Source organism: Nycticebus coucang, chromosome 21 (assembly GCF_027406575.1).
Source record: "Nycticebus coucang isolate mNycCou1 chromosome 21, mNycCou1.pri, whole genome shotgun sequence".
In the NCBI taxonomy this organism is placed as follows: Eukaryota; Metazoa; Chordata; class Mammalia; order Primates; family Lorisidae; genus Nycticebus; species Nycticebus coucang.
The window spans coordinates 20,578,937-20,595,944 of record NC_069800.1 but is presented as its reverse complement, the minus strand read 5'-3'; the positions used below and the strand labels follow the sequence as shown (position 1 = coordinate 20,595,944).

Here is a 17,008-nt window from a genome sequence, read left to right as displayed (position 1 = left end):
AACAGGAACCTGCATACTCATACAAAAACATGGAAGTTAAATAACCTTATGCTGAATGATAGCTGGGTCAGAGATGAGATCAAGAAGGAAATTGCCAAATTTTTGGAACAAAACAACAATGAAGACACAAATTATCGGAACCTCTGATACAACAAAGGCAGTCTTAAGAGGGAGATTTATAGCATTGCAAGCCTTCCTCAAGAGAATGGAAAGAGAGGAAGTTAACAACTTAATGGGACATCTCAAGCAACTGGAAAAGGAAGAACATTGCAACTCCAAACCCAGTAGAATAAAAGAAATAACCAAAATTAGAGCAGAATTAAATGAAATTGAAAACAAAAGAATTATACAACAGATAAATAAATCAAAAAGTTGGTTTTTTGAAAAGGTCAATAAAATAGATAAACCTTTGGCTAACCTAACCAGGAAAAAAAGAGTAAAATCTCTAATCTCATCAATCAGAAATGACAAAGACAAAATAACAACAGACTCTTCAGAAATTCAAAAAATCTTTAATGAATATTACAAGAAACTTTATTCTCAGAAATATGAAAATCTGAAGGAAATTGACCAATACTTGGAAGCACGTCACCTTCCAAGACTTAGCCATAATCAATTGGAAATGTTGAACAGGCCAATATCAAGTTTGAAATAACCTCAACCATACGAAATCTTCCTAAAAATAAAACACCGGGACCAGATGGCTTCACGTCAGAATTCTACCAAACCTTTAAAGAGGAACTGGTACATATATTACTTAACCTGTTCCAAAATGTAGAAAAAGAAGTAAGAATATCCAACACGTTCTATGAAGCAAACATCACCCTGATCCCCAAACCAGGAAAAGACCCAACAAGAAAATAAAATTATAGACCAATAACACTAATGAATATAGATGCAAAAATATTGAACAAGATTCTAACAAACAGAATCCAGCAACACAGCAAACAAATTGCACATCATGACCAAGTCGGTTTTATCCCAGGTTCTCAAGGCTGGTTTAATATACGTAAATCTCTAAGTATAATTCAGCACGTAAACAATTAAAAAACAAACACCATATGATTCTCTCAATTGATACAGAAAAAGCTTTTCATAATATCCATCATCCCTTCATGATCAGAACAATTAAGAAAATGGGTATAGAAGGGACATTTCTTAAACTGATAGAGGCCATCTACAGTAAACCCACAGCCAATATTGTATTGAATAGAGTTAAATTGAAATCATTTCCACTCAGATCAGGAACCAGACAAGGCTGCCCATTGTCTCCACATCTCCTTAACATTGTAATGGAAGTTTTAGCCATTGCAATTTGGGAAGAAAAGGCCATCAAGGGTATCCATATAGGGTCAGAAGAGATCAAATTTTCACTCTTCGCAGATGATATGATTGTATATCTGGAAAACACCAGGTATTCTACTATAAAACTCTTAGAAGTAATCAAGGAATACAGCAGTGTCTCAGGTTATAAAATCAACATTCATAAATCGGTAGCCTTTATATATACCAACAATAGTCAAGCTGAAAAAAACAATTAAGGACTCTATTCCACTCACAGTAGTGCCAAAGAAGATGAAATATTTGTGAGTTTATCTAACAAAGGACGTGAAAGATCTCTATAAAGAGAACTATGGGGAGGTGCCTGTGGCTCAGTTGGTAAGGCGCCGGCCCCATATACCGACGGTGGCGAGTTCAAACCCGGCCCCGGCCGAACTGCAACCAAAAAAAAAAAAAAATAGCCGGGCGTTGTGGCGGGCGCCTGTATTCCCAGCTACTCGGGAGGCTGAGGCAAGAGAATCGTTTAAGCCCAGGAGTTGGAGGTTGCTGTGAGCTGTTGAGGCCACGGCACTCTACTGAGGGCCATAAAGTGAGACTCTGTCTCTACAAAAAAAAAAAAAAAAAAAGAGAACTATGAAACTCTAAGAAAAGAAATAGCTCAAAACGTTAACAAATGGAAAAACATACCATGCTCATGGCTGAGAAGAATCAACATTGTTAAAATGTTCATACTACCCAAAGCAATATACAATTTTAATGCAATCCCGATTAAAGCTCCACTGTCATACTTTAAAGATCTTGATAAAATAATACTTCATTTTATATGGAATCAGAAAAAACCTCGAATAGCCAAGACCTTACTCAGAAATAAAAACAAAGCAGGAGGAATTATGCTACCAGATCTCAGACTATACTATAAATCAATAGTGATCAAAATAGTGTGGTACTGGCACAAAAACAGAGAAGTAGATATTTGGAACAGAATAGAGAACCAAGAGATGAATCCAGCTACTTACCGTCATTTGATCTTTGACAATTAAAAACATCCAGTGGGGAAATGATTCCCTATTTAACAAATGGTGCTGGGTGAACTGGCTGGCAACCTGTAGAAGACTGAAATTGGACCCACACCTTTCACCATTAACTAAAATAGACTCTCACTGGATTAAGGATTTAAAATTAAGACATGAAACTATAAAAATACTAGAAGAGAGTGCAGGGAAACCCTTGAAGAAATCGGTCTGGGCGAGTATTTTATAAGGAGGACCCCCTGGGCAATTGAAGCAGCTTCAAAAATACACTACTGAGACTTGATCAAACTGAAAAGCTTCTGCACAGCCAAGAACACAGTAAGTAAAGCAAGCAGACAGCCCTCAGAATGGGAGAAGATATTTGCAGGTTATGTCTCCGACAAAGGTTTAATAACCAGAATCCACAGAGAACTCAAACGTATAAGCAAGAAAAGAACAAGTGATCCCATCACAGGCTGGGCAAGGGACTTGAAGAGAAACTTCTCTGAAGAAGACAGGCACATAGCCTACAGACATATGCAAAAATGTTCATTATCTTTAATCATCAGAGAAATGCAAGTCAAAACTACCTTGAGATGCCACCTAACTCCAGTAAGATTAGACCATATCACAAAATCCTAAGACCAGAGATGTTGGCATGGATGTGGAGAAAAGGGAACCCTTCTACACTGCTGGTGGGAATGCAAATTAATACATTCCTTTTGGAAAGATTTTTGGAGAACACTTGGAGATCTAAAAATAGATCTGCCATTCAATCCTATAATTCCTCTACTAGGTATATACCCAGAAGACCAAAAATCACATCATAACAAAGATATTTGCACCAGAATGTTTATTTCAGCCCAATTCACAATTGCTAAGTCATGGAAAAAGCCCAAGTGCCCATCGATCCACGAATGGATCAATAAATTGTGGTATATGTACACCATGGAATATTATGCAGCCTTAAAAAAGATGGAGAGTTTACCTCTTTCATGTTTACATGGATGGAGCTGGAACATATTATTCTTAGTAAAGTATCTCAAGAATAGCAGAATAAGTATCCAATGTACTCAGCCCTACTATGAAACTAATGTTTGGCTTTCATATGAAAGCTATAACCTTAGGTTATATTCTTATAACCTAAGAATATAGGGAAGGGGAAGAGAGAGGGTAGGGAGGGTGGAGGATGGGCAAAGGCAGGGTGATTGGTGGGATTGTACCTGCGGTGCATCTTATAAGGGTACATGTGAAACTTAGTAAATGTATAATATAATTGTCTTAATACAATAACTAAGAAAATGCCAGGAAGGCTATGTTAACCAGTGTGATGAAAATATGTCAAACTGTTTATAAAACCAGTGTATGGTGCCCCATGATCGCATTAATGTACACAGCTATGATTTAATATTAAAAAAAATTGTTGAGAGAAGCAAAATAAAGATATATTGGGTAGGGACATTCTGTTAAATTCCGATTTATTTTCTTTTGTTCTTTTTTTTTTTTTTTTTTTTTTTAGAGACAGGGTCTCACTCTGTCACCCAGACTGGAGCACAGTGGTGTGACCATAGCTCCTTGCAGCCTCAAACCCTTATATCTATTTTTGTTTTAAGAATATTTTTATGTTTTTCGGTGATATAAACTCATCTTTGAAAAGCACATTAGTAGTCTTCGTATGTTGTGGGGATATGGTAAATGGGTTCCAAAAATATGGTTTAATAAATCACATCCTCTGTTTCAATGGTTTATTTAATTTTTTAATAGATAATGCGTTCACATAATTTGAACATTAAAAAATGTTCAAACAAGCAGTAGAAGGCCTCCTTCCCTTATTGTCCCCATCTTAGCACTTTGCATCACCTCTCTTGTTGGCAGCCACTGTTATTAATTGCCTGTTTATCCTACCAAAGATGTTTTATTCATGTATTAACTAAACAAACCTGTATTCTTTCCTACATCTGTGGAGAGGTTTGTTTACTTTATTTTATTTTATTTTTTAACACTGATGGTAGAATGCTAAACATACTTGTCTACATTGCTTTTTACTCTGTAATTTATCTTTCCATACACGTACAGAGAGATCTTCTTTGTCTTACAGAAGCCTAAGATTTCATTGTTTAAGTGAAGCATCATTGAAGTAGTTCCCTATTGAGGGACATTTCGGTTGTTGTCACCTTGCCTGTTATGTACACTGTTGTATGGAGGACCTGTACACATGCTGTTTTGCATATGAGCAAGCATAGGCCTATTATCTCCAGGCTACATTCCTAGAAATAGAACTACTGGATCAAAAGGCGTCTCCTTTTGTAATTTTGTTAAATATGGTGAGATCACTTTCTCTGGGGATTGTGCCAGTTTGCACTTTATCCTATAAGTGTATTTGAGACACATGAACCATGATATGCTCATTTACCTGGATAAGAATGAATTAGACTAGTTAGAATCTACAGCTTAATTTCTAATTGTCGTATAAAGAAACGCATTTGAGAGCTGCAAAGAATGCCATCCCTGTTCACTTGCTTTTAGCTTTGAAGACAGAAGCCCAAAGAGGAGAGTGACTTGTGCAAGGTCACCCACCTGTTAGGTACAGGTCTGGGACTTAGGACTTATAGTCAGATCTTAGGACTTACAGTGGAGGGTTTTTTACCCACCAGAAAAGAGATGTGATTCCTGCTTGTGTGCTGAAGACCCCTGGCTGCTGCTGCTGCTGTTGATGGTGACAGCTACCATGTCCTGAGCCTTCCCACGTGCCAGACCTTGAATTTAATACTTCTGTATCATCTTATTCATACCAAGGGATTCAAGATCGATGCACAAGATATATAGCATTACCTGTGCATTTTTCGTGCATACATCTTATATACAGAGGATGCCAAAAGTGAATGCGCATTTTAAGAAAGAAAAACAAGTATATTAAATTTGTAATACTCATGTCACATTTGACTTCTGCAATTACAGGAGGTGCTCGCCATGACTTGCATTCATCTTTTGTTATCGGTATATATTAAGTGTTACAATTTTAATGCAGTTCTTTCCTTTCTTAAAATGTGTATACATTTTTTGGTACCCTCTGTATGTCCACTGTGAAGATGCCGTTATACTCAATACAATGTAAATTAATAACAAGCATCATTAAATTACAATATCTGTTTGTCTCTAAGCAGTGGACTTTGAAACGACTATTATGAAAGGTTAAAGTATGTTATATTATATTAAAAACAAATTCTTATATTTAAGAGCTTGTGACCCACTTAGCCATGTGTAAAGCTTCCTTTAACCTCCCAGGTATTCTGTTCTCCGTCCATCTCCATCCTAAGGTTAAATGTTAATGATGCCACGTAACACAGGAGAGACCATCTAAGCAGCTGATGGGTTTTACAGGTAAGGAAACAAAGGCAGGACAGGTGAAATAACAGCTTTCCTGGGGGCGCAGGATGACTCAGGCTGCAGCCCTTCTGACTGCATTTTATAACAGAAAAAAAGGAACCCAGGGTGGAGAAGTTACTCATAAGTACTATGCAAAATTAAAATAATAAAGGAGATTTCCTTTCGAGTGTCCTATTGATTCACCTCCAGCTTTGTGGATCTGAGTGGTCTCATGTTGGTCGATAATAACACTTGATCTTGGACGCTATAGATTTAATATAGAGCATAAAATACAGAGATCAATATTTTGATGTTGAAGGAGCTCGTTTATTGGCTGTTTATCCTGAGACCTTTAAATGAAATGGAGAACAGAGGAAAAGCAAGAAATAATTTTTCACAAATTTCATTAAAGTTATGTAGACAATAATGGCGAAAGGAAAGCAAAGGAAAGGTTTTCTATGTCACTACTGGCACTGACAGCCTCCTCGCCCTCCCTCTCTCTCTCTCTCTCTCTCTCCTCTCTCTCCATCTCTTTTTCTCTGCCCACCCTTTCCCTTCCTTGCTCTCTCTCTCCTTCCTCCCCCTCTCTCCTTCCTCCCATTAACTCTCTTCCTGTACTCGTTCCAGTATACACATCCTTTACCACCCCAGATAAGAGCAATTTACTCTTTTTCTGAGAGAGTCCCACTCTGTTGTCCAGGCTAGAGTGCTTTGATGTCATAGCTCACAGCAACTCAAACTCCTGGGCTCAAGTGATCCTCCTGCCTCAGCCTCTTGATTAGCTAAGTCTATAGGTACTCACCAGAACACCAGCTACTTTTTCTATTTTTATTAGAGACAAGGTTATGCTCTTTTTCAGGCTCTTCTCAAACTCCTGAGTGCAGGAGTTCCTTTCACCTGTGGAGAGGAAGACCTCCCACCATGCTGGGATCACAGGCATGAGCCTTCATGCCCTGGCAGAGCTACTGATTCTTGATTTTCTCTACCGCAAACTAAGAGCCATGGTGGTCATATCCCATTGTTCTTTGGTGTATTAAGTGTTTGATGTGCAGAAACAATGGGGAAGAGGGAAAAGGCATAGAATTCTCCTTCAACTATGGGGATGTGGATGCCCAAATTGCCCTGCAACAACATTCCCCAGGCATTGAGCACTCTGCAAAACACAGGTTTCAATAGTCAAATGCATTTAGGAAACAACATTTTGCATTCTCCTAGAGACAACTCCTTATGGCATGCTAAATGCCCAGGGAAGTCCTGCACTAAAGTAACTAACTGGTTTGATGTCATTTCACCAGTTATTCCCAAATTTAACTGATTTTCCTTACTGACCCTACTGCAGGAAGATGAGGCCCCATGGAGAGAAAGAACACCCAAACACCAGATTTAAAAGAGGAAGAGCTTTATCCAGCCAGTGGAGCTTTAGCACAGAAAAGTTCAAAATGACCACACTCCCCAACTGGCTCCATCTTCTCCTTTTTATCCCCAGACAAAAAGTTCCAGCCCACGGGTACCTTTCTCATTGGTCAGTTTGAATCAAGCTGGATTAGTGGCTCCACTTTTGCAGAAGAAGAAGCAAGCATTAGTGTCCAGGTCCCAGGAAGTTAAGTTTCTACAAATTCCTAAGAGCTGAGTCACCACAGGGAGGACCTGGCAGGTGTATTCTTGGAGTCTCCTTGAGAAGACATCTGTTCTTTTAGACCTCACTTTTTCTGGGTATCTCCTCTCAAACCCTCTTTGGGAAATAAACTTACAGAATCCCCGGTTGTTCCCGCTCAGGTTTTCTCTCATTTGTATTCATTAGAAAATTCAGAATACCAGAGTTGGGCACAAATAACAAGTAGCCACGGGGCGGGGGGGGGGGGATAAAAAAGGAAAGCTCAGCTCAATCTCCCTTCTTCAGTATTCTAGCGTTCATTTAGAAACAGAAACTAAAGTAAAATATTCTCTAAAATTTACCTTATAGAGTATAGGACTTGTATTTCTTGAATTTATCCAGCTCTAATTTGTTACCTTCATTACAAAAAAAAATGGTATCACTTGTTTTGGTTTGGTTTGGTTTGCTCCCTACACTTATCCTCCTTTTATTCCTCATTTCTGTAGTGGTGGTTCTCCTTCAGAAGCCAGGTTTACTTGTGCAATAACATCTGGATGAACTTGCTAGGAAAGTTTTTCTTCTGTGATCACATGATATCATCTTGAATATTGCCTGACAAGGATTTAAATACTGTTATGAAATTAGTTGTTGAAACCAATACTTTGGAGCTTTTCTCAAACATCAAATAGTATCAACATTTAGCAGACAAGTAACACAGATTTTTTTATTTCAGTAATTTATTTTCAGAAATAAATGATTTATTTTCAGAAATGACATATGCAATTTTAAACTGCCACATAGTCTTAGTTTTGTAATGTACTCTTATTTTTATGTCATTGTTGAAGTTGAGTGGTACTTATTAGTCAATGTAAATAATTTCATTTCATGATAATATTTCAATAACATTAGACTGAATTTGTCTTTTTGATTAAAATCAATGAGTTGTTATGACTTACATCAATGAAATGGACTAATCCGATTCACAGATAAGACTGCAGGAGTTACAAGCATTTGCAAGAGCATAGGAATTAAAATTGGGGTTCTTTCTTTTAATCTTTCTTGACTTTAAAATGAGGACAGTCCTATTTCATTCTGTTCCTGAATTTAAAAGTTTGTTTATGTGTAGAGATAAAATGGCTGGTTTAACATCTAAAAACAAAAACAAATTTTGTGTTATAAACATGAACAGGGGTTGCAAAGTATGGATTCCATTTTAAAAGTTTTAATATAGTAAACATACTTTTAATTAACTATTAAGCCATTAAAATAGACATAAACTATTATCCCTAGAATATCTCACACTGGTAAGAATGCTTTGAAACTGTTCTTTTTGAGTCATTACCGATTGTTATACAAGTCTATTGGCTTTTCTCGGACACTTGCTCTTCTTTGTTACGTGTAAGGCCTGCAACTTGTCTTTTTATCAAGTAAACTTACATCTAGCATCAGCTCTGCCTTCCCATGTCAATATTGCATCATTAATATTTCTTAGCTTGCCTGTCTCCCAGCTCCTATACAAATACCTAAAATAAATAAAACATCAATTATGTGAAAAGTGAAAAATGCCTTGCTTATCCTATTTTTCCTTCCTTTTGTATTTACAGATGTCATTCACACCGTAGGGCCCATAGCCAGAGGCCATATTAATAGTTCCCACAAGGAAGACCTTGCAAATTGCTATAAATCATCTCTCAAGCTGGTGAAAGAAAATAACATCCGCTCAGTTGTAAGTAGTTTTATGTTCCTATTTCTTATTCTTCTTCAGCCATTATGTTTTGGAAATCAATCTTGTCTGAAAAGGAGACAGAAAACCATTTCCAGAATTCTGAAAACTAAGTTTACGGGTCTTATTAAGTTATTTGTCTGTCACAACTCTAGTCTTTGCTGTGCCCTAAATATTTGCTAAGTTGTTCATGAAGTTTCAGCATTTAAAACTATAGGACCCCAGACCTGAACCTACCTCATTTACTTTTTTCTTCTGAAGAAATGGAAGACGAGGGTAGCGACCAAGGGCAGGAGGATAGTGAGTGCTGAGTTTGCTACAGCAGTGTGCGTTTACTGCACATTGGCAATATGTTTGTGCACATTTAGAGCTCAGTTAAATCTCTAACCGTGTGAGTGTGATGCTCATATATAAAATCCAGAGCTTCAGAAATAGCTTATTTGCAAAAACTTACTCTGCATGTGTATTTTGACCTCTAAGTTTTTCTCTCAGATTTATTTTACTCTTCCTGACCTAATACGCCGTAGTTGGGTATGCCATAGCCCTTCTACGTTGTATCAGTTTAGACAGAGAGAGTTCAGAACATGTGGATCTGATCTGCTTCCTCACCAGCAGGCTGAGATGAAAGGACTTTTCTTCTGGTTGGATTTGTAGGTATTTATTCACCTGCTTTTCTTTTGCAACGTGTTCTACCTTTATTGCAGCTCAATTACACCAGGAAAATAAACCTATGAGAAAAATAAGCTGTAAATACCCAATAGTAAGTTAATTTGGCCAGAATCCCTTGGTTTTTGCTTTCACATAGATTCTAACCTTGCTGAATGGGGCAGGAAGATAGTTAAATGCTTGACTTCTTAGCAGACTGAACAGATTATCATTGTTTGGGAGTTCGCAAAAGTGGTGGGTTTTTTTATTTACAAGAAGGAAGATTGAGAATCAGGCATGTTTGGATAACCCTGGATGGTCACTGAACTTTTCATGCTTTATTATAATTATGAAGTGACTTTTTTCAAAGCAACATTGGTGAGTTTGCTAAAAAGAAGAAAGCTTTTTGCAAGTCAGTTACACAACCCTTTTAATCTCTGCATAATTGTTAACAGAGCTGGATATTTAATTTCATTCTTTGATTGTTAAAAATGTCCTGTTTGCAAATGAATTGATACATAAAGACCCTATTCTCCTTTAGAGAAAAAAAGCTGAAATTCAAAGATAATAGAGCAAACTAAGCTAGAAAACCAGTTGGTTAATTTTGTACTATATAGGAAAATAAGAAAAATCAAAACCGGTGTGCACTTTTAGGAAATAATTAAAATTTTGTCAATATGGCTTATTGACATAAAAAAGCAAGGGGCTAAAGTGCTTGGAAAATAGATATGTATAGAAATTTCCAACTTGGGAAACATGGATTTTGAGACCCATGGAGAATTTACTAATGAATTCACTGGCCTCTCTAATGATCTGTTTTTAGAACCCAAGGAAAAGTAAGAAGTGAGAAGTTCATTAGAAACAGTATGAAAACAGCACCTGTCCTTTTATATGGAGGAAAGAATCCCTAACTATAATTATTTTAAAACAGTTATATCTATTATGTTGTTACTTATGATTAGATAAGGAGTGGACAAATTGTGGACTAAGTTAACTTTTATCAGATGGCCTGGCAGATGGGCTGAGGCAATATTCTAGTCATACTGAGATTGGGATTATTAGGTCTTCCTTAACATCTTTGATAGTGATTTTGAAAGACTGGTTGCATGTTGATTGAACAAAATTAGCAGGTGATGTTGAACTGAATTCATCCTGATATTGGTAAATAAAATTAGAGATGGAAAACATGCAAAATGGGAAAGTGAAAAGCCCAAGGCAATGAATCACTGTGTTCTTTTGTGGTTCACTGGCATTGCCCCCAGAGGTCTCTGATTTATAAAATAGAAAAAAAAAAATCCATTTTCTTTACTTTCTTCTTTCCTCCCTTTCTTCCTCCCATCCTTCTTTTCTTTATTTATTTGTTTGTTTGTTTGTTTTTTTGAAAGAAGGCCTTCTACTTCATATGGTCCGTCATGTTTTTGACCACCATTAAATAAATTATAATGCCGATGTCGTCAAGTCCCGATCATTTGTGGTGAGGAAGTGGAAAATTCCTAGAAATTTGATTATGACAAGATACATGTTTTGTAGTACAGGCTTGTCCTTCGTTGACTTATCACCATGAGGGGAGATGGTTACTATAAAAAGCCTGGTTTTTAAGATGGAAAATAAACTTAACTTGAGCTCATTTACATAAATGTCAAAGAAAATTTCTCTTGAGCTTTTCTGCCAGAGAGACTTAGTGTTTGCTCTACAAGTTATTACCAGGTGAGCTTGGACAGGTAAAGTCAATATTTTGTAACCTCAGTTTCCACATATGAAGAATCAGTAAGTTATATCTTACGGAGATCAGTTAAAATAACGAATTAAAGGTAACTGGAAAAGTTATCTGTAAAAGTATTTGGTAATACTACTTCAAGTATAAGATATTTTTATACTTTATGACTTGGCAATTTAGAAGATTGATGGTATTCTTGCTTTGATATCTATTCTGATACCAGATCTCTGGACACTTACTATGTTATTTTGTGATTTTAAAGCAGCATAAATTATTGTATAGTATTATGTTTATATGTCCTATCATATAATCAATTAAAACTTTGACTAATGTTCTTAATAATATTACCATATTCATTATTACTAATAATACAGGGTGGCTATAAAGTTAAATTTGCACATGAACTTTTTGGCCACCCTGTATAATTGTTAATTGTTACCAATTCATTTCTTAATCTGGCAACAGCGCGGAGCATAGCTTAGAGATTTATTGCTCGGTAGATACGTTGAATTAAATGATATGACTTGTGTTACTACCTATATTAAAATCATAGTTTAGTTTTTAACTTAGAAAATACTCATAATACCATGGTTTCCCTCACTGTGCTGTTGTTTGGCAGCAACGCTACAAAAATGAATAAGGTGTGAGTAGCTGAGGTAGCAGGTACCTGTAGGAAAGTAGCTGTAAAGCAGTAATGGGAATACATTACTTTCTTGGTCCAGATCAGCGAGGCTGTGCTCCAGCTACAAATAACCTCAAAACATCGGAGGCCTACATTCAGAAACCCTGGCTTACAGATGATTCATCAACTTGTATCTGTATCATGTGAAAGTCACCGTTTCCTCAGTCATAAAACACAGAATTTGCAAAATCACACTTGAGTTTCTTACTGCCCCAGCAGGGAAGTAACACGCATCATTTCTTTTCCCATATCCTTGGCCTGACCTATTCCCATAGCCCTGTCTATTTGCAACGGGGCCAGGGAAATGTCCAAGAATAAATTAAATGTTTGATAGGTGCCAAAGTTAAGAGCTTTAGGACCACAACAGAGGGGTCTAAGATATATGCTTTTACTCTAATTTCACCAGAGAAATAGAATTTTTTGAATTTTTCTACTAGATGTAAAAAAAAAAATAGTATGATTATTTATTTAATAAACACTAATAAGATCTGCTATGTACCGAGACATTATTAAGTATTTTCTAAAGCATGGAAGATACAATGGTTGCCTTTAAACACAATCTATCTCAATCTCATGGCCATCCAGAGAAGTGAATGGACAAGATCATTATGTGCATTGTGTGATTTGAGAGTACTCTTTCGTTCTGTCATCACTTTTAAATATTTTCCCATAGATGCCTGAAATTCCATAATTAATGAGTAATTTATTATGGTCAGACTTGGTTCTTTCTCTGCAATTTTCCTTTAAAATGCAAATACTCACGAGATCAGCAGATAATTAATTTCCTAATACCTTAAAATGAAGAAATTTATCAAATTACTTTTCACTTTGGCAGGATAAATTAGACAATGATAAAAGTACTGGGCACCTCAGCCTGGGGGAGGAGGAGAATTGGAAAGTCTGAAGAGAGATGCAGAGAAACAGGAAACAGAGTGGGGTATAAGTACATTTCACTAACCCCAGTTTTGCAGAGAGAGGATTATTTTTAAATAAAAGACAGGGGAATGTTCTAGTGACTCATAAAGAAACAAGATAGTGCTTTGGTGTTGGATGTGTTATGGATAAATTTTTTTAGTATGAAAAAATAATACACCTTTTATTAACTTAGGGAGAACATTTTATTATGTTTTCTTCCTTTATGCATTTGTTGTGATCGCTTTTTTTCCCATACATACCCACATGTTTATTTCAGATAGTAAAAGATAAGCATAAGTCAATAAGGAAATCTAATCACTCATTTTACACTGTCATTTCTCTTCTGTAAATGATTATTTAATGCAGCCTTATTAATATAAGGAAATATTTAAAGTTGATTCTTCTAATCTTACCATAAAGATTTCCAAATGAAGAAATCTGACTAATCTTTCATGCTTCCTAGACCTACTTTGTGCAAGTTCTTTATTCCTTCTAACTTACTCAGAATAAAATTAGTTATTTTTCTTTAACCATGAAGTTCCCTTGAGCAATAAAAAGTATATATGCAAATTCATTCTTAAATATATCCTTGACAACCCTGAGATTGTTGATTCCAAGACAGACAAAATATGAGGCACCACGCAGAAGGTAATTAGAAATAGAAGGATATGGAAATTGGAACAGGAAAAAAAATGTTTAAGAAAATCAAGGAAGGTGTGGATTTTCTCTGTAAAACCTTAGGAAAGATAAAGGTAGATGGTATTAAAAGAAAAAGCAAAAATTCCCCCTAAAAACCCAGTTGTTTAGAACCACAGTATTCTAACACATATGATCTGAGGATCTTAATTATTTTGATTTCTAGAAGAATAGTGTTTTGCCAAGTGCGGTGGCTCACCCCTCTAATCCTCGCACTCTAAGAGGCTGAGGCAGGTGGATTGCTTCAGTTCAGGAGTTCTAGACCAGATTGAGCAAGAGTGAGACCCTGTCTCCACTAAAAATAGAGAAACTAGCCAGGTGTGGTGGCACGAGTCTGTAGTTCCAGCTACTAGGGCTGTTGAGGCAAAAAGATCACTCAAACCCAAGAGTTTAAGGTTCCTGTGAGCTATGGTGATACCACAGAGGCACTCTACCCAGGGCAACAGAGTGAGACTCTGTTTCAAAAAAAAAGCAAACATCCTTCCAAAAGGGATGTATTAGTGTGCATTCCCACCAGCAGTGTAGAAGTGTGCCCTTTTCTCTGCATCCACACCGACATGTCTCGTTTTTGGATTTTGTTATGTGGGCTACTCTTACTGGGGTTAGGTGATATCTCAAAGTAGTTTTGATTTGCATTTCTCTGATGATTTAGGATGATGAGCTTTTTTTCATGTGTTTGTAGATCATGCGTTTGTCTTCTTTAGAGAAGTTTCTCTTCAAGTCCTTTGCCCACCTGGAGATGGGATCACTTGTTCTTTTCTTGCTAATACGTTTGAGTTCTCTGTGGATTCTGGTTATTAAACCTTTATGGGAAGTATAACCTGCAAATATTTTCTCCCATTCTGAGGGCTGTCTGCTTGCTTTACTTACTATGTTCTTGACTGTGCAGAAGCTTACTATAGCACAAGAATATGGGGAAAGGGCCAAGGGAGGGGAAGGGAGGGGGGAAGTCAGGGTAGAGGGAGGGTAATGGGTGGGGCCACACCTACGGTGCATCTTAGAATGGGTACAGGTGAAACCTACTAAATGCAGAATACATTTATGTAATAAAAAAGTGTCTACATACAATAACTAAGAAAATGCCATGAAGGCTATGTTGAACAGTTTGATGAGAATATTTCAGATTCTATATGAAACCAGCACATTGTACCCCTTGATTGCACAAATGTACACAGCTGTGATTTAACAATAAAAAAAATTAATTAAAAAAAAGCAAACAAAACAAACAAAATCCAGTAGTGTGTCCTAAGAAAATTAAAACTACCCATATACATAATGTTCTTTTTACTATGTAATATCTAAAACAAACAAATGAAAGTTGTGTATACTGGTGAAAATCTTGGTGAAGCCTTGAGCAAGAGATGGTCAGTGAAATTAATGATACTGGATCCATTATCACTAAGTACTGATACAGAAGATGATTATAAACAACGGCTTACATTTCATACTTGCTTCTTTTTGCTTGTGAATATGGAAAGAAGTGTCTTATAAGGAGTTTTATAAGTTATTCCTAACCTCTATTTCTCTCCCTTTGACTATACGGTCTTAAATTTCACTGTAACAAATTCTTCTACCATCAGGCTTATTTATCGAAAGCTAATTCATGCCAATCAAAAAGGATCACAGTAATTTCTTCTCTCGGTGTCAGTAAAAAGGAATAGATTCATATTTTTCAATGACATTAGGTATTGAAGAAAACTCCTTTCACTGATGAAATACAGTGCACCGAGTTTGACATTCTTTGAATGACATGTAATAAAATAAACGTTTCATTAAAAATGATCAGAATCTCAATATAAACCAGATTTCATTTAAGTTAAAAATTATTTTCCCATGAAGTCTAACTAATAATGTACATAGGAATTTGCTGGCTTTATGTGATTACAGGCAGACTGAAATTTGGCAGTTTGTTTTAATGGTATACACTACTGTAATTTCCACCACCACATGCTAGATGATTTATTGACTACAAAAAAAAAATGTAAAGGTTCACTGGTAGCACCACTCAATGCCAATAGAAATCCCTCAAAGGGAGATGACGTTCCCTACATGACATGACTTATAGATCTGGAGAAGTAACAGCTTCTAATGGAAAAGACGATGGACCTGCAGCTTCAGTGCTACCTCTAGGCACTTTGGTAATAAGTGATTTTGGAATTCTGTATTTAGTTGCTTCACTATAGTATAAGTTTTCATTTTAAGGCGTAGTCAAGTGAATCTTATTTTCTTATACAAGTTCCCTTCTGAGAGGGTTGCCATGGCAATGAGTTCTCAGCCTGAAATTCTTAAATGTTGGTTTTATTTCATTATCTGAGTTTCCATTACAGGCCACATCAATCAATACAGTCCCCTATTCAAGAAGACTTCTGCAGTCTTAAAAAGCTGACTCTTTAATTTCGTACCTCTGTTCGTCTGCCTAACTTGATGTTACTATTTCCTAGCTACGTCTTTATCTCAAAGGACCCTCTTCTGCAGAGACATCAGTTTGATCTTTTCCAGTTTCTTTTTAGGCCACGTCTAGTCTTAGTTCTCACCTGTCTAGTTTATAAAGGAAGATTCTAAATTTCTGTGTCTTTCCTAGTTGGGTTTCTAACAGCTGTGTAACTAACAACACTATTAATACATAACAAGAAGGAAAGCATTTTTACATTTGTGTTTCGCTTTACAACATTACGTTCCTATACACATCTTATTTGTTATTCAAAGTCTCTAGCTGCCTATGTTTCTTTGATTTAGCCAATGTAGAAACATGCTGGGCCAGGACTTTTTCTTACCCATTTCTCCATACACTCACCCTTTATAAGCTCTCTTAATTGGGCATAGGGATACAGGATGGGTTTGTAATAATACTCTCATTGAGATATTATCATTGGGAACAGCAGGTGATCAAGAGCAGGCACCAAGGAGTCTGTTATTAACCCTTCCTCTGAAATTCCCTTTTCTAACACCATTGGCCTTTTTTCTCTTCTCTCTTCTTTTTCTTCTCCATTGTCTTCTCTTGCTATAAACATGAGATGAAATCTGGGAGCAATCACAATCTATGCCTCACGGGAAGGGAAAGCATGAAACGATGGAAAAATTCACAGATCTACCCAAACCCACCTTGTCAGATCCTGTACAATAAGTGCCTTCTTGTGGCCACACTAATGAGATAATTTGAGTTCGGGGGATGAGATCAATCATTCAGCTGCAAAATCTATTAATAAGTATAGCTAACATTTTTGAACTTTCATTCTGTGTCAGGCATTGTGTTTTGCTTGTCTAATCCTCTACTCCCGAGGGAGAAAGTGTGGATCCTTCCTTTTTACAGGTGAGGAATGTGAGCCACAGCCAAGCGAGGCAGACCGTGAAGCTGGCTGTCTGCCAGCTCAGAATCTCA

General features: G+C 36.6%; 1 protein-coding gene across 1 annotated transcript in view; it reads left to right on the top strand.

Moving 5' to 3' along the window:
* The window catches only part of MACROD2 (mono-ADP ribosylhydrolase 2), a 2,256,418-nt gene that overhangs the window by 1,362,206 nt on the left and 877,204 nt on the right, over nucleotides 1–17,008 (top strand). The window contains exon 6 of the mRNA XM_053574070.1: nucleotides 8,856–8,977. Within this exon, the coding sequence (XP_053430045.1) occupies nucleotides 8,856–8,977 (122 nt within the window). The remainder of the gene's footprint in view (nucleotides 1–8,855; nucleotides 8,978–17,008) is intronic.